The sequence below is a fragment of the Uloborus diversus genome, chromosome 3, assembly GCF_026930045.1.
Source record: "Uloborus diversus isolate 005 chromosome 3, Udiv.v.3.1, whole genome shotgun sequence".
Taxonomy (NCBI): Eukaryota; Metazoa; Arthropoda; class Arachnida; order Araneae; family Uloboridae; genus Uloborus; species Uloborus diversus.
Window position 1 is genome coordinate 187,492,171 of NC_072733.1, and position 23,733 is coordinate 187,515,903.

Consider the following 23,733-nt stretch of genomic DNA (forward strand, 5'->3'; position numbering starts at 1 on the left):
GAAGTTCACACTATAGGAAATGTTTTGTCATCTCATTTGCTTGTGTAGAATAGTCATTCTATAAAACTGTAACAAAGTTAGATAGTACCAAACGAATAAGACTTGAAACATTTTCAGGAGCATTAACACACAATATCAATTATTACTTAGAGCTTTCCAGTTGCTAATGAAAAAATTTCCCTAATGTTTAAGATCAATAAACCCGATTCAAATTAAATGCATTATTGTTCCTATTTACAATATGAACAAAACAAGTTTCTGCAATTAATTTAAAATAACATATAAGCAAATTATTTTACAATTTTTTAGTACATTAATATAGGGTTTCAGAAGGCTCAAACACTTGAAAGAATAACCAGTAAAAACTGCAAATACTGTTAGCAAGAAAATTTACACTGGATAAAAAGATAAGTTCTCAGTTATTTATTATTAGTTAAGACATATGAAGTTACGAGGTCCAAATTTTCGAATTTCGAAATCTAGAAAAACTTGAAATACAGAACTTTTTGCCTTAAATATTTGTAAAAAAAAAAAAAAAAATCAGGGAAAAAAATTTAACCAAAAAATAGTTCCCCATTTTTTTCAGTTTCAAATGTTTGAAATTGTTTACGTTCGCCAATCACTTGTTGAAAATGCAGTATTTCAGTTCAGCTTTTTTTTACGAAGTTTTTTCAATGCCACGTGTTATGCGTAAATAAGCATTTTGCTGTAATTGTTCAGTAATCTTTTAACATCCACTTTCGGTTTATAAAATTCTTTTTTTCTCCTCATCAGTGTGCAATACAAAGCCTATTGAACAAAATTACAAAATTATCTTTCATAAAAATATCATTTATTTATGGTATCGATTGGCAGGACGTATAATAAAAAACAGCATCCCCAGCCAACAAGCCGCTGCAAATTATCTCCAACTTTTGTTTTAGCCCAATGAAGTATAATTTTATTCAGATTGATTAAATAAAAAAAGAAGTTTAGCATGAACAATAGCGAAACCAGGGAAAACGTGACAAATACCGAACGACAGAGATTTTTTACTGTTTTATCAGTCAGAATCCAAAATCTGTAAAATTCCGAAATCTGGAAAAGTTGTGGCCTCGAGCACTCCGGATTAGGGGTTCCATACTGTTCTATGTTTCCAACATTATTTTTTTGATTCAAGGAAAAAAGATGTTTCAAATAAAGCGTAGAACTGAAGAAATTACCCACAACATTTTTGGAAACACCAGACAACTTTGGAAAGCAGGAAGTTAGTTGGAACAAAAAATTCTAGTCCTAGCTCAATCTTTGGTATTTTATCACTTAACTATGACATAAGGGCAAATCAGAAAAGTGTGAAATTTGAACAACAATGATAGAAAATTGTACATCACAAAACAAAAATATGAGAATTTTTGTACCTGATATATTGCCTTGATCAGATGATGTTGAATGTTCATCTGTATCAATTCGCAATGAGCTATAGCCATCTATGGTAGGGATTATACCACTAGCGGGATCCTACAAATTTAAATATTTACAACAATTTTTTTAAAATATATATACAAACAATAATACAAAATGATTCAAAACCAAGTTAAAAATTACAACTGTTGAATGTTGAAAGAAACAGACCTAAGAATAATAATGAATTTTACTTTTTATGAAATGAGAAAGCAAACCTTACAAGCAGTGAAACTATGTTAGTTATGGCAAAAAAATCTGTAGCAAAACTTCCTAGATTTAGGGATATGTTTTCTTTAAGACAGAGTATTTGAGTATTTCCTCATTATCAAGGGTTTTAAATGAAAGAGCAGAGAAAAACAACTTAGCAAAAGAACTCTCATTCAGTTACTCAAAGGCAAGTCAATAATGAGATAAGGAAGTGTAAAGAGTTGCTAAGAGAAGCAAAAAACAAAGTGCAGCATAACAGCTACTTAACTACTACAAACAGGATTGGGTCATTTATTTATAAGTCAAATAAAAATATTTAACTGGTTTAATTTTATGAAAAATAAACAAAACAAATATTACACTATCAAATCCTTTTTCTTAGATGTGGATATGTTCCCATGTTCCCAAAAACAGGACCTTTATAGGCAAAAAATGATAGGAAAAATCAATTTTAAAGTATTGAAGGGGCAAACCTTTTAAATATTTTTCTTGAAAAATTCTTTAAAAAAAAAAATCATCTATTGTTGAAAATGAGCTTAAAGAATAGATGAAAATAATAAGTACAGGGTTCATACACTTGTGGCTAAAAAAAATTCCATGATTTTGCCAGGTTTTTCAGGTTGTTTTTTAGAAAATTTCAGGTTACTCGCTTCATTCAAAATTACTTTTAAATAGCAATATTTTCAAAATGATTAAAATTGTTTAAAGTAGTAATGTGTAAGAACTGAAATTTTGTCCCTCAGATAAAAAAAAATCTTGGATTTTTTTTTTCTTTTTTCTCTCAAAATTTATTTTTTTTAATATGTTTTGTTCAAAATTGTTTTCAGTTGTTTACTACTTGTTGAAAACAAAGTACATTCAACTTCTTTTAGCGTTTCTTCAATGCAACATGTTGTCCGAAATATTAGAGTTTTGTTCTAATCATTGCTTTACAATTCTTTTTATTTTCTCATTAGTACGTATATAACACAAAGCATATTGAGTAACATATGAAGCTATTTTTCACTAAAAGATTAATTTGTTGCAACAATCGGCACACCATATAATGCACAATAACAAAAATCACATCCATCGATCATAGGCCGATACCAATAATCAGATTTTTTTCTTTCGCACATTAAAGGATGCTTATACATTAAAAAATTTCTTTTCTAGAAAATAATTAATTTTTAAAAATTCATAATTTGTTGCACATTTTATGTTACTTTCAATAATTTACATTGAGAAAAACATCCAATTCTGTTTTTGGAAATTTACATTTACTTCAACCTTGCGAATAACTAAATAAGTAGGTTTTTGAATTTGTAGCATAAAAGTAGTCATAAATAATTGTTAATCCTAAGACAAAACAGTCAGTTGCACAGAATGTATAGAATGTAGCACATAAGTGTCTAAATCAATTAGAATTTTAAAAAAAATGTTCTGAAGAAAATTTTGCATTTTTCCAGAAAATAATTACGAGTTATCCACCCAAAAAAGGCGCCTTTATCGTTGTTTTCAATAGTTTACATTGCAATAAACATCCAGTGCTGTTTCCCGAGACCTAGACACTTAAAAAGTCTTGTTTACTTTCATCTTGGGAAGGACCAAATATGGCAGCTATGCCAAAAATTATGAAATAATTTTTTTAATTTGTAGCAGGAAAACATTTTAAAATAATAAATCTTCATGAAACTACAATTTAGTTGGAAAGTTATTTAGAACATTTGTGGATGGCAATGAGGATAAAATTAAGTTTTAAGAACAATTTTTTTCATTTCTCAAGAAAATTACATATTTAAAAATGAAAAAAAAAAAAAAAAAACAATTTGCAGCACATTACGCGTTACTTACATTAGTGCGGAAAAGACATTTTGACTGCGTAATTTTTTTTTGGGGGGGGGGTTGCCTCTTTTTTATTGCTAGCCTCATTTTGCCTGAAAATTAAATTTTTTCTGGAAACATCGATAGAAACGAAGATTAGATCTCATAGTACAAAATTCCCAGGGGAAAAATTGGAAAAAAAATTTTTTGGCCAAAATTGAAAAATTCCCTGACTTTTCCTTGACATTTTTAACTATCTCATTTTCCCTGACAATTCCAAGTTTTCCTGGAGCGAACTAACCAGGTAGTAAACACAAAATTATTGACGTTCAAATTATAGAATCACATAGTAAACTAAAATGAGCAGTTTGGTAGAAGAGGATGCAATTAAATTTTTAAATGTGCAAGAAAAGTCAAAAATAACTCAAAAAAGAGTAAACAATAGCTCAAATGCATAAATTTAAGCCAAAAAATGTAAAAATTAGCAGATATGCTGAACGGACTGCAGTGCTGAATGCAAAACCACATATTTTGGTGCCAGTTCATCCGAGTTGGCACAAGTGGGACGCCCCTGGTGAGCCAATTTCGAGACCCACTAAAAAACAAAAAAAAAATAGTAATTCAAAAAAAAAACATGCTGGTGTACTCAACTCACTTTCAATTTCATTATTGCTGTTGGGCATTATAAAAAAAGCCTCAGGAGATGTACACTGGTATAAGAAATTAAGAGAATTTTCAGATATGGTCAATTATCTTCATAACTACTGGGACGATTTCAATGAAATTTAGTATGTACATACATTGAAACAATGCAAAACAAATAACCGTCTAAGATTTAAAATACACACGCAGATGGTATGAAACAGCGGTTGCAAAATTGAACAACAAAATGGGTTAATGGGGGTATGGCCCCCTCTAACAAACCTATAGACTTTGCAGTGTGATTCCATACTTGAAATGAAGTAGTTTATTGGATCCTAGGGTAATTGTTTCCACTCGTTCAACAACGCTGTTTTCAGACTATGGATGGTCCCCGGAGAGGTGTTGCGAGTTGCTATTGCTCTCCCGAGAGCGTCCCAGACATGCTCTATAGGATTAGAGTCTAGAGATCTGCTTGTCTAAATCCTCCAGTGAATATCCTCCCCCTTCCAGAAATTCGTCCACCAGAAGAGTCCAGGAGTCCTTCTAAAAGCTATATGAACGTTGGCAGAAGTGCATAGTCGTTCAAGGTGACTATTTTGAAGATAGATGTATTTCGGTAATGTGAACTATTCAGGGTAAGGTTTTATACAACTTGTCCTCGAACTTTTAGATCATACTACATACTTATGAGTTTTCAATTTACTATTTCATAACACTTTTGATTGACGCAAGTTTACGCGCATGAAGACATCACAAGAGAATTTGCGACAATTAACTAAGGAGGCATTCAAAATGGATATGAACTTGTGAAGTTTAAATTGGGTGATTGTAAAATAGAAATTTAGGTCGAAATCTGATTTTTTTTTTTTTTTTGTGATTACAATTCCTTATTCGTAGACATGAAGTAAAGTGAATTGAATCAATGATCCTTTAAATCCCTGACAATCTTATTAATTTATTTCAGTTAGACTTTTTTGAGCAATCATGATTGTGTATTGTTCTCATTTGACTCTCCTTGACGTTACGCTGATTCTATTTCCTTCCCCCCACCTCCCTCTGCAGCACTCCCGCCCTCTGTCCTCTGCAGGCACGGTTCCTCTGGTCCTGAGCAATGTCCCCTGAAATCCGCTTCTCCTGGTCGGTGGCGTCCATGTCCTACACACGCACACACACGCACGCACGCCTATGTGCATACACAAGTTTATGCACACACAAGCCTACACATGCACAAGCGCCTACACACACAGAGAGACACACACGCCTACATGTATGCACAGGTCTATGCACACACAAGCCTGCACATGCATGCGCACCTACACACACACAACTATACACATGTAACCGCCCAGGAGAAGGGCAGGTTTGGGGGGACAGGAGCAGTTTCTAGAAACAATAACTCCAATGAGTAGGGTCCTGTCGCAACTCGTGATTGCGAAAAACATAATTTGAATTAAAAACATCAGAATTCAAATTGGTTTTTTTTTTTACCATCGGCCAAGGGCATCGGCAATCGGCCATTTGGAGGAAAACAATTGGCCATCTTTGAACAATCTTCCAACAACCGGCATCGGCCCATCGGCCAAAAAATGCCATCAGTCGAGCCCTATTCTTTACAGTAAACTCTTAGAAATAAGATCAAAAGTACCAAATTTCACTCATCCCTAAAAACAAGCCCCCTAAAGATTTTAATGGCACAGTCTGTACCGTGACCCCCCCCCCCCCCCAGATGGGCACCCCTGGCATATCTGCTTCTTTTTCAGTTAAACATGCAGTTAGAGTGAATAAACGTATTTACGGCACGCCTCTACTGTTTGTGTTGATCAATATTAAAAAAGATTCACAATTCAGCTTTATTCAGACATGTGACCCAAACAGGATAAAAAATACTGAAATTGCTTGGATGTGTTAACTAACACAACACTGTTAGTATATTTTACTACAACTGAAAGTTCTGTCGTGTATTTTTGTATCTATATAGCAGACTATTTTAATTGGGAGCATTAAATTAAGTGGAACATGCTGAATTTAACTTCCAATGCCCTTTCTTTTTTTTCTGCATAGATCATTTTGCTTTCTCAAGAAATACTGAATTCAGTAAAAATACTGAAAAATCACATGTCTGTTTATTTGCAATAAACTTTTGACTGAAGGTGAAATTGTTATGCCGAGCAGTCATGGAATGCCAACTTTAATTGATGCAAGTGTCGCGAGAAGTGATGAGTAGGGTAGACCATGGCACGTTTACGCATGGGGTACATTTACGCAGTGTCCTTTTTCCAAAACGAGTTATAACTGGAGAGCCAACAGTCATACCAGATCGATACTGCTCCTTAGCAAATATTCTCACAAGTTTTTGAGCATCAGTCGAACTTTGGTTTAGCATGCGGATGGAAAAATCTGTTTCCTACCAAGCTGAGTAAATTTTGTGTTGAACGTTTTGAAGCTTATTGTGCATAAATAATATTTTGCTAAAAACAAATAAATATATAAAAATTAGCAGAATTTTATCTTTTTTGATAATTGTATTTGTATGGACAGAAAAGTTATTAAATTTGGTATCACGTTAAAAATAAATCCAAACTTGGCGGGCGATGGGGCACGTTTACGCATTTTCATCAGGGCACATTTGTGCACAGTCTTACTGTATCTTACTACTCTGTCTGCCCCAGATGCTTTTTTCGCTCTGTAAACCTTTAGTATTTTCAGGTTATTTAGTTTTGAAAATCACCATTCATTTTTAATTAAGTAACAGATTTGTATCTTACAGCTTACAATAGTGTTGTCTTCACGCCAGTTTAACTTTATACACTATTCAGCCTGTAATACATTTTCTTTATTTTAAAGATGGTAAGACACTACGTTCAAAAACACTAACAGAACCACGTTAGATGTCAAAGTAACGAAAAGGCTTATCGATAATCCTAGTATTTCTCACAGTAGGCCATCCACATCGTCACATATGGACTACCCCAGCTGAGACCATTTGCAAAAGTAGAACCACAGCTTAGGAACCAGGAATGGAAAAAAAAAGAGGATGTTCGCAATCCTAACTGATACTCTGATTAAAGAAACCCTCAGAAAGGAGCAGTTAGAAGCTACAAAAAAAAGGGGGTATAACAAAACAAAAAGGAGAAATTACTTTCAAATTCACAAGTTTCTATTGAAGCAGAAATAGAAGACATCAAAGAAAAAAAGCATGAAACCAAAACCTGCGACATGGAAAAGGTTAGTACACTCTGTAAAAAGGAAATTAATACACAATTCTGTTTATGAAGTAGAAAATTGTGCTTGCATCTATTGTTTGAAAACATACAATTAATCAAAAAAAAAAGGAAAAGACAGGATTCAATGTTTTAGATGTCAAAACGCAGTCCCATGGCAAGTGTGCAAAAAGAAAAACTTGATTTTTGTTAGTAAAATTTAACAGTGATGAAGAACATGCCTAAATACAGTCGAGCCTGCTTAATGGAATAGGTAATTTGCCAGGAAAAAATATTCTAATAAGCGGGATATTCCATTATCCGGGATGAAAATAACACACATCAACGGTATAGTACATTGGAATTTTATTACATTAAGCGGGATATTCTATTATCCGATATTCCATTAAGCGGGCTGGACTGTAGTTTATTTTTAATTAGCAATAAGCTCTATGATTTTAGTTTAGCCTATAATATGTTCTTTAATTAATAATCTGTGACTTTTTTTTTATTTTAAAAGTGTTTTAAAAGAGGTAAAACATTAAAATTTGGTTAAATATTGATTTTATTTACTTCTTGGTATCATTTTTAATATGCATAAACCTGCCCTACTCCATGCGTGAACTTGCCCCGTTTTCCGGGCAAGTTGACGTAACCGAATTAGACTCTACTTTTTTTATGGTTAAAAACACAAGCTGAAGAACAACTGAATATACTAATTTTGACTTCATTAACTGCTTCATAAACCCACAATCTAAACTTTCCTAGGTTCAAACATAAAAATTAGAAAATTCGTTGAAAAAAATCCGCGTAAACGGGCCCCGGTGTACACTATCTCAGAAATAAAATTTTTTCAAGAAAAAACTAAAGTTTTGCAGCGCAGAATATTGGTACATATTACCTACAAAATTTTATCTAAGTCAAAAAATGGTGTGGCACAGCCCATTTCAGGGTTCATACTCTATTTGGATTTTTAAAAAATTCCATGACTTTTCCAAGACTTTTTTATGGACTTCATAAAATTTTCATTACCTTGTTACACGAAGAGAATAGTACTATTTGCCAATTTTCAGCAATGGGTATTAGCAAAACTATTATGTGAATGCCACTACCTTATCAAAGCATTTAATTGTGACTGAAAAAACATCAGCGCACAGTACAGAAACTAATAACTATTCTTATTTATCCTTTTTAATTTAAGTAAAGTAAAAATATAGTGAATGCAATATATAGATGTTTAAATTAATAAATATTTAATAAACAGAGCACAATAGTAATAAATGGGGCAGAATATTAATAAATTTGACAAAGGTTGAATAAGTCATTACAAAGTTTTCAAAAATAAATTTACATTATAAAAATATTGCTCCTTGGTGTCAGCAGTGCATCTAATAAATTATTTAACTTGACAGTATTTTCGTTCATTGAAGTAAAGCCTAGTGTTTCAGTAAAGTCATTTTTTTTAAGTATTAGAATTCCCTATTTCTTTGTTCTTTCACCTCACCAAATGTTTATTTTCTAAAGCCTTCAACAAATTATGATAAACTCTGACAAGTTTAATAATGATGTTTTATGACTGTTTGAAAGAACTTGGATGCAATTAAACTATACTTTTTGAGTGGGTGTGGCAAAATCAGGAATGTGCAAGTCCAGTTCTAAAAAATATAAAATATAAGAAGTGCTGAAAATAATTGTGAATTCCAAATAATTGATGTCCCAGCAGTAAAACCACATTACAAAACAAGGCGGACTTTTGTTACAGAAGCGAATGCAATAGGATTCCAAAACTCAGATTTGTTTTTGGGATGGTTCAGTTTTAGAGTGTAAATAGCTTTTACATGCAATACTGTTAAATCACAAAAGATTTCTAATGTTCACTTAGCTTCTGTTACTTTCTTACTGCTCGAGAAAATTTTCCATGACTTGAAGTAAATTTCTGTGACTTTTAATGAAAGTATTAATATTCCATGACTTTTCTAAGTCTGAAATCTATTTATTTTTTTCATGACTTTCCAGGATTTCCATCACCCGTACGAACCCTGCCATTTGTTGATTTGATATGAAATGAATCCTAACAATTTTCTGGGCTCGTAGGTTGGTGATTATCTAGGATGTATAATAGGCTCTTATCAAAAATTTGATAGCATCAGTGTTTAATGACAGTTTAAAACAAAATATTTAGCATAGGAAAAAATTCAATGGTATTTCAAAAATTGATCTAATAAAACATTTGCTTTTGCAACTTACATATGGCGGTTGTTTTTTTGCACTACAAAAATAACACGTATCTTCTGGATACCAGTCAGCCGGACTGTTGCTTTCTAAATCTGGAGGAAAAAAGAGAACAAATAAGTATTTAATAATATCAAGGTATAATGATTATATTTCTTCAGATGCGTCTTTTTCCATTTACACTACTTCAAAATGATGTTGATGTATCTTAATTAAGTACTTAAAGTATGGGCTTGAAATTACAATAGCAGAAAAAGTAGGTCTTAATACCGGGCTACAAAAAATGAATTCATTTACATGTTCGTTGAAAGTAGCCAACAGTACGCATGGATATTAAAAAGGTAGTAAATCAAGAGAATTATTTAAAATTTAGATATTTCACATTATTTTATGGAAGAAACATAGTGGCTTTTACATGCAAAACAGAAAAAAATATCATGAGTCATTTATTACAGGGTTTTCATTCAATCTTGAATACAAAATTTCAGAACGTTTCAAGAACTTTTTTAAGGACATTTAAAATTTCAAAAGAAAAGTTCTAATGAAAGGTCTGAAAAAAATTAAGACAACATTCAAGAATGAAGTTATTATCAATGAAATGTAGAGATTATTTTCAGTTTTGATATGCAATACATCTTATAAGTCTAAATACTGTGAAATGTTTTGAAACATAACCTTTTTGCATTAGTGTGGAAAAGAAAATTCTACGAGAATGTAATGAGAGGGGGGATAGGCGGGCAACCCTCCTCACAGTTTTGGGAGGACTTTAAATAATAACAACACACCATCCAAAATCTTAAAATATTTTTTTTTTTACCTTTTTTGAATATAATTCAGACATGAAAATGAAGAGAATAATCAATGTCCTTTTCTGATTGAACAGGGGGAAAAAACACCCTGCATTAAATATAAATAGTAAAGCTGTCACTGGGATGCTACAAATGTGTTAAAATGACTATTTTTTTGAAGAGAAAACCATTAGGACAAGTATATTAATGAAAATATAAGCTAAACAAGCTATGCATTCAGCTGCAATACTTTAAATAATCACTGATTATTTTAAGAAATTAGAAGTTAAAACAAAGAAAAAACTTTCTTTCCTTCCCCTTTCTGCACCAACAAAATAATGGTAAATATAAGTTTACACCATACTCAACAAATTTATGTAACAATTAAACCAAAAACTAGAAAAATAGTCCAACCATTGCACGAACAGAAAGTAAAGCACTATGAAATTAATTAATGTGTAGATTTTTTAGAGAATGCATAGGAATCTCAATCCCTAGCAGGGCAAAACAAAACTTCAGAGTTCAAGAATTGTACATTGTTGAGAAAACGTCAGAATGAAAGAAAAGGGGAGGGAGATTCATTTCTGTCACGAAGATTTTGCAGATTTCTTGGAAGACTGCTTTACTACTAGTTGAAAAAGATTTCTTAAACTACGTAAAAAATATGTAAACGGAACAAATAATGTGTTCAAAAAATTTTCAACTAGGGTTTTTTTTTTTTTGAGAGAGAGAGATAAATACTATTGCAAACAGAAGAAATTCCAGTTACCTGAGTGCTCTCATTAATTAAACAAAGGACAAATGAGATATAATTATATTAAATAATTTTAATATGCTCCATAAATGCTTTTAGTAAACATTAAAACTTTTTTAATGCATTGAAGTATATAAACAAAATACGAGCTGGAAATTAAAGTGCTCCTTTAACACCACTCAATTGAAAATAAATTTTACTCTAATGAGAATTTTAATTCTTAGTTGAATTTTGTAATATCGGTATGGTTTCAAGAGTTTAAAATAAAGAATAGAAAAAAAATGTCCAAATTATTCTGTACTGCTTCTTTAGTCCCTTGTGAAACTTTGTTCAATAGAAAGGAAACTATTTTGCTATATGTTGACAACTGTTATAATGCTGCAGTGCAGATCATAATCTTTAAATGCACCAAATACTTTTGAACTACAAAAAAAGTAATAGCATTTAACCTTTTAAGTGCCAATATTCCCAAATGGGAACATCAACTTTAAAAAAAAACGTAAAAAATAAAGTTTCACTTGCGAGGACTTGATTTTTTTTTTTTTTTCTATTTATTGTCAAACATAGACCTGAATTTTTGAAAGAAAAACTAGTTCTAATTTGCAATTACTGTTTTCTAGAAAAATTTGCAAAAATGTGCTTTTTTACCAATTTTCAGAGACAGATTAAAAAAATTATGATTTTTTAAAAAAATGCTCAGGGCATTAGCTGCAAAACTTTCATTTTTCAATTTTTGCACTTTTGTCATCTATTGTACGTTAGCTCTATTGTACAAGCTTTGTTTATTTGGGTTCCGCATAAAAAAATCTCTAAAAAAAAGTCTAATTCCAACATTCTCTTATTGTTAGTATATAATCCAAAAAGCATTTTTTTAAGAATCTCGTGTTCTCATTTTGCAGATATACTACCATTTACTTGCCTACAGCAGTACAGCCTCCAGTTTGGTTATAGTGATTCCAAGTCCGAAATAGCCAAGTGGTTAGAGCCCCGCTGCCTTTTACCAAAATGACAGGGGCTCCATCCTTCATCATTAGAAAGAAAATAAACCCACTATCCCTCTTGCTGTATGTGAAAATCCTAAGGCATTGTGTTAAAAGAAAAGGACATGGTGGAGATAAGGTTATAATAGCTATTCCATCATCGTGAAGCTGCATTGTCTGGAGAGAGCTGTTTGCTATATGTTTGCAAAGAAAGTGTTCTTACATGAACATAGTTACTAAGATCAACTTAGTTAGTTATGGGGGGAGAGATGAAAGAAGAAGAAAAATCACAAATGACCAATTTTGGTCATCTCATTTGCAGTTGCATGTACAGAAATAAAACTGAAAAGTATCACAAATTACCTGTAAATGGCTGTACAAGAATTTTCCATTTCCGTGCTCCCATTAGCTCTTCGGCAAGGCGTTCTAAACCTAAAAGTAATTCAAGATTACTTCAATTGAGGGTATGATAGGGATTTTTCAGAAATTCAGCTCCGTGGATAAGTCGATCTTCCAACTTTAATCATATGTTTTGTACAAAATTGACTTATACCGGAGCTATACCATATTTTATTATTATGTCACAACACAGGGATTCCCAAACTTTTCTATGTCATGGCACCCTTAAAGGGATGGAACTTGCTCACGTCACCTCTAGTTGCTTTGTGTGAATGTATGATATAGAGATGGATAAATAGGCATCATCATACTTGTTTATTTGTATAATTTTGTGAAAAAAAAAATCAGTAAATATCTAAATACACAGTTCACAGGTATTATTTGCTTATTGAAAGAAGGCCTTTTAATGCTCTTAATATAGGTGTTGCTCTCAATTATTATTAATTCTATAGAAGTAGACTGTCTGAAATGGGGTAAGATTTTATGAGTAATCATTGCAGCTTTTTGTCTCATTAACAGCAAAGAAAAGTGGTGGCGATTCAAGGGGGGCGTCTGCCCCAACACTTTTTTCATCATCAAAATTGCCTAAATGTTAAGATTTTAATTTCAAAATATTCTGGGTGTGAAAACCGGAAATTTAATGTCCCCAAATATTGCTTAAAATTTAGTTTTAAAACTTCAATTTTGAAAATTTCCGGGGAAAAAATCCCCGATTGCACTCCCTCCATCCTATAAATTCAAAGATGACCTTAATTTGCGTCTATCTCGGACATTGTGCAGTAGGGCTGGGTGATGCATCACCAAAAACCAGTATGTATCCCACATCATTAAATCGGTTTCAAATTTTTTTCTAATTCAATGCATTGATACTGCTCTGATGTACAGACACCGTTCCAGGATTTTTTAAACTTCAAAACCTTTTGTTTCCTATTTTTTCATTCTTACATGAAAGTGTTTCCTACTAGAAGTAACCATAAACAATGGCCCAGCTAAGTTCCAATTATTTTACTCATAAATAAAAAAATATCTTGTTCACGGAAATTTAAAAAAAAAAAAAAAGGTTTGAAAATAGAGGCCAATTTAAAATCAACATAGTAATTTTGTAAATTGGGCAAACAATGAGTTACTTTAATGATTAGTATGAATCTAATATTGAGCGCTGTTAATTAAAGTACAGCTAAAACTTTAGCTTTCCTTTTAGTTCAAATTTGTGTTCAAAATAGTATAGGGGAAGGTAGGGCACCTTGGGACATCGCTCACCTTGGGACACCATAAAATTCAGCTTCAATTTTGTAAACAGAAATTAGTTTTCTTAGGACATCATCAGTGACAACAGGATCTACTCTTCAGTGTACTTCGGAATTTCTCACATAAACAGGAAAAGCCTTTTTTTTTTGAACGTTTCAGAGTTTTATTAATAGATGGCTTCATTTTTAAAAATTTTAAGTAGGAAATGAAATAAATTCAATCGTAGCATGAGGGAATTAAAACATGTCCTTTAATAATAATTTTAAGGTTAAAAAATGTATTGTGCTGCCAAGTCTAACTTTTAAAAAGTTGATATGTAATAACAATCTTAAATGGGGCAGGTTGGGACACTGTCCCAAGCTGCTCCATCAATGTACAGTACAGAAAAAGACTATTTTATTGTTAAAGAAATTGCCAAGGCAACTATCTAAAAAAATTAATTAACTTAATTTGAATTATACACTCGAAAGGGCTTCCAAATTGTCCTTGCAATGCGAACTGCCACGAGACAACCAACATCAACAAACCAAACTATCGAATGCCATGATACATTCAAACAGAAAGACATCTAACAAAATTGATTTACATAAACAAAAGGGTTAACGAGCGCCTTCTTGTGCACAGGTAAACTTTAGGAGTTTTTCCACAGCTCCCCACCATGAACTATAAGAGTTCATCAATGGTAAATACATATAAGGAAATACCAATTATCACTTTTATTTTTTCTACTAAATTCAAAAGTTAAATCAGGGGGTAATACCTTTAAAATTATCGGGGTTAAAAGATTACCGTATGATTCTGAGTTTATATATTCCCAAACTTTCTAAATTCCTGATTTTAGTTTCAGTTTTATCGTATAATTTTCTCAAACTGTTCGTATCATTTGAATTTTTTATCTGAGTCATGTTCAAAAGTGATCCTAAATGCGCATTAATGAGCAAATCCTTTTGTCCTAATCTAAATTTTAAAAGTTCCAAGGCTGCATCGTAATTACTTTCTGTTAATGCAAATCCGGAAATTGCTTTAGCTGCAACACCACCTATTAAATTTTTAAGATAAATAAGCTTCTCAATTTTACATATAAAAGTCGCTATTTTTATCTATTGCATTTTCAAACTGACTAATGAATTCTAGCCAATATCTGTGGTCACCGTACAACTTATCAACAGTTAGTTTTGGCAAATTTTATCCACGATCTAGTTTCTTATTGTACTAGACTACTTGTGTGCAATGTTGAATTAGATAAACTAGCAGAGTTAACAGTAGAAGGTACAGCTGGAGGTGTTAGAGCTGCTATTCTTTTGACAATTTGACATTTATAGAAGATTAAATTTTCCCTGAAATCTTCACATTGTTGCACTTTCTTTTTCAATATCTTTTGCTTTGATAACATAAAAAAGCTCATTATCAGCCACTTTACGACAGTCAATTTTATCAATTGATTGTATAATACTTCTAAATTACGAACATTAGTTACATTTACTAAACTGACATCTAAACTTTTAATGAACTTGGTAGTACTGCATTTAAGCGCTTCACGCTTATTTTTTTATCTTATCAGCATCCATACTAATTGACATATACAAATTGAAAACAAATAACTCAACCAAATTTCTTGGCTTACTATATCCAATGCTATGAAACAATAACAATGTCAATAGAACGTGAGAAGCATATCACTATTCGCATATCACTATTCGACGAATTTTAACTATTTAATGGTTGTGCCAGTACCTCGTGGCCGATGCACCATAAAGAAATAGCTAAGGCATCTAAAAACATAAATTAACTTTATTTGAATTATACACTTGAAATGGCTTCCAAATTGCTCTTGCAATGCAAACTGCCACTGCTGCGAGACTACCAACATCTATAAACCAAGCTATCGAATGCCACGATACATTCAAACAGAAACACATCTAAAGAAATTTATTTACATAAACGAAATGATTAACGAGTGCTTTCTTGCGCACAGGTAAACTTTAGGATTTTTTATGGAGGTTTTCCGCAATCGTACTTAATAAATCTGATGAGTTTAAATATGAACTAAAATTGAGAAAATGGATACTGTTTTACAGAAAATTTATTTTTCTTTCGCGGTAAAGTATTAAAATATTAAAATAACAAAAATGGTGAGATCTAGAAAAGAAAATAGGAAGTTTCCTGCTATTGATGCGTCTGTTGTTGAAAAGCAGCAGAAAATGTTATTAGTAATGAGATTTCAATTATTTAAGATGACAATTATTAGGATTATTGCTGGTGTCCCACCTAGTGAGGCAGGTTGGGACGTTGTAAAGACTTTTTAATTTTTTTAATGAAAATTTAATTTGATGAAATAATGGAGCAAAATAAACTTTTATTGAAGCAAAAATGTCTAAATTACATGTTCAGCTAAGTTTGGTGAAAATGGGTTTGAAAATAAAATTTTTAAAAATCATTATCTAAAAAGTGTCCCAAAGTGCCCCACCTTCCCCTAGTATTAATGTATTTCCAAATTAGTAAATTGCCTAAAATTGTTGTGATTCCCCTCCATCCTTTATTCTCACCTCACAAATAATGACATTGATAAGGTCTGTCACAAAGGTGAGGAATTTTTCATTAATACAGGCGGGTCATTCCATGTCAGTTCAACCACACCCCAACACCCACCATCACAGATTTCAATGAAATTTTGTATACTTCTACTTTTCACAGTCCTAAGTAACCTCCTAAAGTATTTCTTCTCTATTAAAAATAGTTTTTATTTTCTGGCCCTTCAAAATTTTGCGATTTTACGTTAGTTGTCGTTTACAGTTCTCTGAGAATGAACAACAGCTGTTTGCAAAAAAAAATTATTTCTCAATAACTAAAGATAAAAAAATTTGGAAAAATTTTTTATTACATATTAAGATTTCAAGTATTTCAGAAAAAAATATGTCAAAAATCTTAATTTATATTCAGCAATTAAAAAAAATTAACAAACTGAAAAAATTAAAAAAAAATGATAGACAAAATTTTAAAATTTTGGCATGAGGGTCTAAATTAAAATAATTTATATACCGGAAGAGGTGGTAATGAGCAAGGGAGTAGATAGTTTTAAGAGGGCCATTGATCTTCACTGGGGATTGTAAATTGACTAGGGCCTAATGATTTATTTTTCAGAGGCAAATTTTCTTTTCTTTGTTGCAATCTGCACATGTTAAGCACATGAAAACATGTGCACTTCTTTTTTTACATTAATTAACATCCCTGAAATTCAAGTTCATGGAGGTGAGAATTCCCAATAACCACACTTGGTTTTTAAAACAAAAACCTATCTTCTTGTTTTTCAACAAAAAATTTTACAACTTCTTTATGGCTGAAAATTAACAAGAGGAATCCTTTGTATCATGGGAAATAAAATGTGATGTTATGACTGCCATCTGTTAATGATAAATGGCACCTTGTGTTTTAGGTAACGGAGATGAGAATTTATTGCGTCACATAATTCTTTATCCTATTAAAACGAACTAAAAAACACTATATTAAAAAATTAAATATACTTAAACAAACCCCCTTCCTTATCTAGTAGTCACAGAAATCTGACTGTGACAGGCAGGTCTGGGTCAAAATCCCGGCTCAGGCATGGACATACTTTCTCTCTCCTGTCCTTGTCCTTTCTTTGTGTGAATCTGTTGTTATGCTGTGAATGGTTGCCTACCCTATCAGACCCCGAAGTGGTTTTTTGGGGGGGAAAGTAGGAAATAAAGAATCAAAAATTAAAAAAAGTAGGAAAAAAAATCATTTAAAAAATTAGGAAAAAATAGGAAGAGATAGGACTGAACACACGTCAAGAGGAAACAAATTTAGCGTAAACTTTATTTCTAATGTAAAATAAACTAACAGTATTTTTGACTTTAAAACTGTCCTAAAAATAAACTAACAGTACTTTTGAAGTATTAAAGGGATTTAATGAAAGATCGAGTCATAAAAACAAAACTAAAGAAACAAGCTGACAGTTTTCAGTATGAAAAATAAACTGGTGGAAACAAAGATATTAAATACAAAAATATGAAAATAAAATCCAAACAAAGAAACAGCTCTCAATAATACAGTAATAAAAATTTTAAGTGTGAAAGAATAAAATACGATAAAGCGATTGCAAAAAAAAAATAAATAAATAAAGAAATAAATAAATAAAAATAAATTTAAAAAAAAGAAAAAAGACTAAAAATGCAGAACTAAAATAAATTTGTTCTTAAATATGGGACATAAAATTTATAATAAAATAATTAAACTAAATAAATAACGAAATAAGTAAACTAAAGGGTTTGTATTATGTTATATATTTTTAACATTCAACAAAATTTTTGTTTCAGGAACGTCATTTAGGGGGGTTAGTCCTCCCCTCCCTGGCTTTAGAAAATTAATGCTTAACTATACAAGTTTGTGCAGTTTTTGTTGTTTTCAGACAAAATTTGCATTCAGTATACATCCTTCGCTAGCCATCCCCGGGGGAAAAATCAAAATGACGGGCCAGTTTTAATTTTAATCAAGCAATAAAAACAAATATTGTTTTATTGGTTTGATGATTTTTTGCCACCTTCTTCCAAAATTTTTGTCACGGGAAAAAAAAAGAAAAAATCCATGCATGGTAAACATAACATTTTTATCAAAGAAAAAGATCAGTTACTAATGATTCTCTGTGCATAAAAGGGAAAGCATGTAGTTTCTCCCAAACCCTCACCATACAATAAAAATATTCATTCGGAAATTGTTCACGAAATTGAGAGTGAGGGGGGGGGAGAGCAACTCCTCGATATTGATGATATATCAGATTAGAAAATACCCATTAAAAAGAAAAAGAAATGCAGTACATATTTGCTCGTGACTCCATCCTACCCCCCCCCCCCCCCCCACAACTTTTAAAAATGTGAAGAAATAAAAACGAAATCTCGCATTTACATTGATTTCCGATTTTTCTCCAAAAATCGGGAACGTTTTGCCCATCTAGATTTTGCCAAGGTTTTTTTTTTGCAAATGCGCTCTTTGCAAGGAAAGAAACTGAAATTTTATAAAATTTTATAATCATGTTTCCTATTTAGAATGAAGAATAATCATATTTATGTATGAAAAAAGTTAGTTTCTGCGATTATTTTTGAAGTGTTCCGTTTTTGCGAATTTCTGTTATACGTCGCTTTTATTTTGTACTTACATCAAGAAAATATGTACAGTGTACAGGTTTTTAATATTTTACTTCCTTATGTTCCTTTTAAGGTTTTACATTGCCTTTCTGTTTAAATACAGCTCCATTTCACTTGCAATTATCTATACAAAAAATTGGTGAATAGGAAATTCGGCTTTTCCCGCACTTTTTGAACGGTTGGACGTTTACTTTAATTAAAGCTTTTAATTGACGGGTAAGTAATATATAATTCTTTATTGTTGCTGTATTGTTTATTGTTCCATTTCTTTATTGTTTCGTTAAAACAGTAGGACTGAAGTAAGGGCGATAAAAAGAAAAGTCGATCATTAACGCAGCAACGGTAAAAAAGTCACTACGAAAATTTAAAATTTAAACATGCAGATGCCGCGGCTTCCTTCCATATATTACTGTAGTCAGTCAATGAAAAGTTCAGAATCCGCATGTTTCTTTTGCTTTTCAAAATTGAAACATGCAGAAAATTATCGGTGCGGCATTGTAAAAATAAGAATCAATGCACAATTAGAAGTGCTGTACTAAAGAAAGAAAAAGTAGGGAAAAAAAGGAAAAAGTAGGAAAATAAGGAGAGAGCTCTAAAAAATAGGAAAAAGTAGGAAAAATAGGAACTCTTCGGGGTCTGCCCTATAAACGGATCCTTATGGCATGTGTGTACTGTAGAGAAGTCCAATGTCACACCAAATTATAGTATAGTTGGAAAAGTGAAGCAGCGTGCCCCAAATTGCCAGCCTAGCTGGCACACAACAACTTAAACAATTAGTATTTGAAAAAGGAATAATAAATAAATAAGTGTATACTTTTAATTCAACAAGTTATTAAGCAACATAAACAGTTACATAAGATGTGTGACATGCCACGGAGGTGAGAATTCACATGTTGTGAACCAAAAATATACAAAATAAAAATTATTATTGAAAAATTGCTGGCAGGTTTAAACAGATATATTTTTGATGAAATTAACATTGTTAAATGAATTGTTCCTTAAAGTTTTTACTGTAAAAGGCGTGCGATAGAAAAGTCTTTTTTTAAGATGAACCCTCTTGCAATGAATCGCCAAAAACTATTTATAAATGACCAGTTTATTAAAAACAAACTTGCAGTACAAGAAGAAAAAAGTTCGTCATTGACATCACTCATAAAAATAAACCATGTTAAAAAAATTGTAATCCTTCTTTTGAACAATTTTTAAAATATTGAACTATTTTCAACATTTATACAGGGTGTTCCAGTTTAACCTGCAAGCTCTATTTTTGCAACCATTAGTCCTAGATGCATAATTCCAATTGCAAAAATGATTAAAATCAAATGCAGAGTTAAGATATTGCAAGTTGAAGTAAAAATAAAAATGAATCAAAAAATACTAAATTTAACTTTTTATACGGGCCCCAGGACCCCTACTTATATTTAGAGAAATAATCTCCATTGAAAACAAAAAAATAACTCAAAAAACTTGACATTTGTACGATCAAAACTCAAGAAGGTATTAAAGTTCAAAGTTTCAAGGGACAATACAGACAGGCCTGGCTCTTGCAATAGGTGACTTAGGTGGCTCACTAGGGCAGCAGATTTTATTGGCGGCAAATTTCGAAATAGAAACATTTATTTAAAGTATGAATTTTGGTTTCAGCCTCATAAAACTCACTGCTTCAATGCTTAAAAAAATAATAATTTAGAGTGAGTAACAGTGCTTGGATATGCAAAACATAGTTCCGAATTTAGCAAGACATTCAATTTAATTTTACAGGCCGCAAATTGTGCGACTCGAAAGTCTTTTTAAAATATTAATATATGTTTCAGTGTCATAAGTTGTACTTCTTTAATGTTAAAAAATATAATTCAAAGTGTGTACCAGTGCTTGGATATGCAAAACCTAGTTTGGAATTTAACTAGAAACTCACCTTAATTTTAAGCACTTAACAATTTATTTCTATTTCATTAATCTATTATTATTCAGGGTGGCGACAGAAACTGAAAAAAAGTTCCCTGACTTTTCCCTGATTAAGTTCACCAAATTTCCCTGATTTACGTTACCAATGATAATGGTTTTCTTGCTTTGCCCTACATTAAAACCATAGCATATTAAATAAAATGCAGTATTTAAAACGTTTTAAGCTGTTAATTAAAAATATATTTTAAAAAGATGCTCCTTTTTTTATTAAAAATAGTACATTAAATTATCTACATCAGCAATTCTTAATTTTTTTAATGAGTGGAACCCTTTTAAATAACCACTTTTTTCGTGGAATCCCTGTAGTTTTCATAAGTAGTATAGTTTAAAGCAATATTCTTGAAATGTTTTATTTACAGTGAAGGTGAAAATTATTTAAAATACAATTTTTTCATTCCAAAACATAATTTTAAACACCAACAAAAAATAAATTAATTAAATCTAAAAAAAAAACTTGGAAAATAAAGTTTTTTAGAGACACAAACAAAATTTTAAAGTTTTACTTTTCATTACTTTAAGTTATATGAAAATTTATTAAAATGAAAATTCCCTTGATTCATCTCCAAGGAACCCTTGGGCTTCGCGGAACACAATTTAAGAAATGTTGATCTACTAGGAAATATTATAGGAAATCTAAAACAAATACTTTACTTCCATTCTATATTACAAACTCTTAAAGAAATATCTAATCATGATAAAACTAAAAAGTTTATATAGACATAATTTTGAACCAAATTTTCAAGCAGTATAATTATTGCTGCAAGAATAACAAAAAAAGAAGAAAAAAATGTACTTATGTACACAAGGTAACTCAATTTTAAATGATTTCCTTATTTGTCGGGGGAAAAAATCTTAAGATTATTTTTGTAATAAACAACATTGAAATGCAAAAAAACAATCAATTAATTCAAAATATATATGTATATATAACTTGGTTTTAAAATATAAGAATTTTAAAGTCTAAAAAAAAACCCTCGTGTAATCTGAGGTGACAGCGAATAATACGATGGCGAAAAGCAAAGTGGTTTTTCATTCAACATTCAATTTTAATAATTAAATTAAAAACGTGAAGAAGTAATAATTTAAGATTTTATCTGTATTAATTTAAAAAACAAAGATTTTTCTTGAATTTATTACAGTACGCTAATCACTTAAAGACAATGAATAAAGGCAAGGAAGCTAAGGCATTAATGACGGCTTCCTCTTTGTCTGTAGGGTTGTTTATTTTACGTAGCATGGAACTTCTGAAAGGCAAATTCGAGCTACGTAAAATAAACAACTTTACAGACACAGATGTAATCATAGGAAGTTCATCCTGTGTTTAATAAGTTATGATTCAATACTTTGACGTTGAGAAAAAAAGATGCACAAAAATGTAGCAGTGTATATTCGCACCTCATTAATATTATTTTACTTTTTTCTCAACAGATAATCGGCGGAAGATGTGTAGAAAATTAGGGTACTTAATTTTGCAAAGCAAAAAAAAAAAATTCTTCATTTGATCAATTTTCCCTGAATTTTTGTTATTTTTTCAAAATTCCCTGATATTTCTCTGATTTTCCCCTGATTAATAAAGTTCCTCGACTTTTCCCTGATCTGTCGCCACCCTGTTATTATTTAATGGGAGGGGGCCGCACTTTTCAAAATTGCCTAGGGCGGCAGAACTACTAGAGCCGGCTCTGTGTACAAAACTTCAGATTGGAACTTATCGCCCTTAAAAGGAATGATACGTTGTCAAAGTAAAAAAACAAAGTTTATAATTTTAATTGCTATTCCAAAATAAATGCAAATGTTATGGAAAAAGGCACTACAAAATCTCAAACAATATGAAAAACCATACTCTATGCACACATATAATTTTAAACTCTTGTTAGCCGCTATATTTCCCCCGAAAAAGTTATTATCGGCGAATGTAAAGTGGTGTAAGTCACAAAAGGCTGCATTTCATATCTTGGTGAATATTGGTAGAACTGAGGTCAAACTTTTCATGTTGCAATTATTTTTCAATGGAGATTATTTCCCTAAATATAAGTTAGGGGACTTGGGGCCGCATAAAAAGTTAAATTTTGTACGTGTTGACTCATTTTTACTTTTGCTTCAAACCTTCAACATAACTCTGTATCTAACTTGGAACATTTTGCAATTGAAAGTACACATTTCGGACTAACGGTTGCGAAAATAGAGGTTTTGCAGGTTGAAACGGAACAACCTGTATATAAAACACCTAAAGAATGGCGCAAAATGAGCCTTTATTTGTTCCTTTCTGCTGGTAACAATCAGCTTATTTATGAGCGATTTCTCAAGCGTCCAGGCATATGTCTTCATTTGGCTTCTGGCTATTTCGTTGTCTATGTTCTTTACTCACTCGTTTCTAGTGTTTGATTTTCATACATTTATTACAGTTTAGATTTAAGAACAAGTGAGCACTTGAATTTAGTTTACGAAGAAGAGAGCAGCGGGCTAGGGAGTCTTTAGAGGAAAGATCTAAAAGCAGATTAGTCAGAAATGCTACGGATAACCCTTTGAACGACAAATTGCAAATAGAGTGAGTTCCTAAACAGAAACAAGTGTTCCAGGGATGCAAGTGAACTGAGGTAAAATTTTTCGAAGACAGTGTGAAATTTTTGAAGGATCGACCCTTCTCCACCGTAAATACTCTTCAAACATGCGTAAAAAATCATTGGAAAAAAAATTGAACTTTTTTTTTTTAATATAATTTTTCAGTTTTAGGCTGCTGCCAGATCAAAATTTTGGGAAACTGCAACCCAAAATTTTTGGAAATTTTTCGGATCACAAACACTTCTGAAGTGTTCCCAAACACAAATGACTGAAATTTCTAATTTTTGTCATGCACTATACTGGAAAAAAAAAAGTTGAATTCCAGTAACTATACAAAATGCAGTCACTGGT

At 31.5% G+C, this 23,733-nt stretch overlaps 1 protein-coding gene across 1 annotated transcript in view; it reads right to left on the reverse strand.

Moving 5' to 3' along the window:
* The window catches only part of LOC129219089 (mushroom body large-type Kenyon cell-specific protein 1-like), a 46,802-nt gene that overhangs the window by 17,351 nt on the left and 5,718 nt on the right, over window positions 1-23,733 (reverse strand). The window contains exons 2-4 of the mRNA XM_054853408.1: window positions 12,413-12,481; window positions 9,543-9,622; window positions 1,398-1,497 (exon numbers count right to left, since the gene is read on the reverse strand). Coding sequence (XP_054709383.1) covers window positions 1,398-1,497; window positions 9,543-9,622; window positions 12,413-12,481 — 249 coding nt within the window. The remainder of the gene's footprint in view (window positions 1-1,397; window positions 1,498-9,542; window positions 9,623-12,412; window positions 12,482-23,733) is intronic.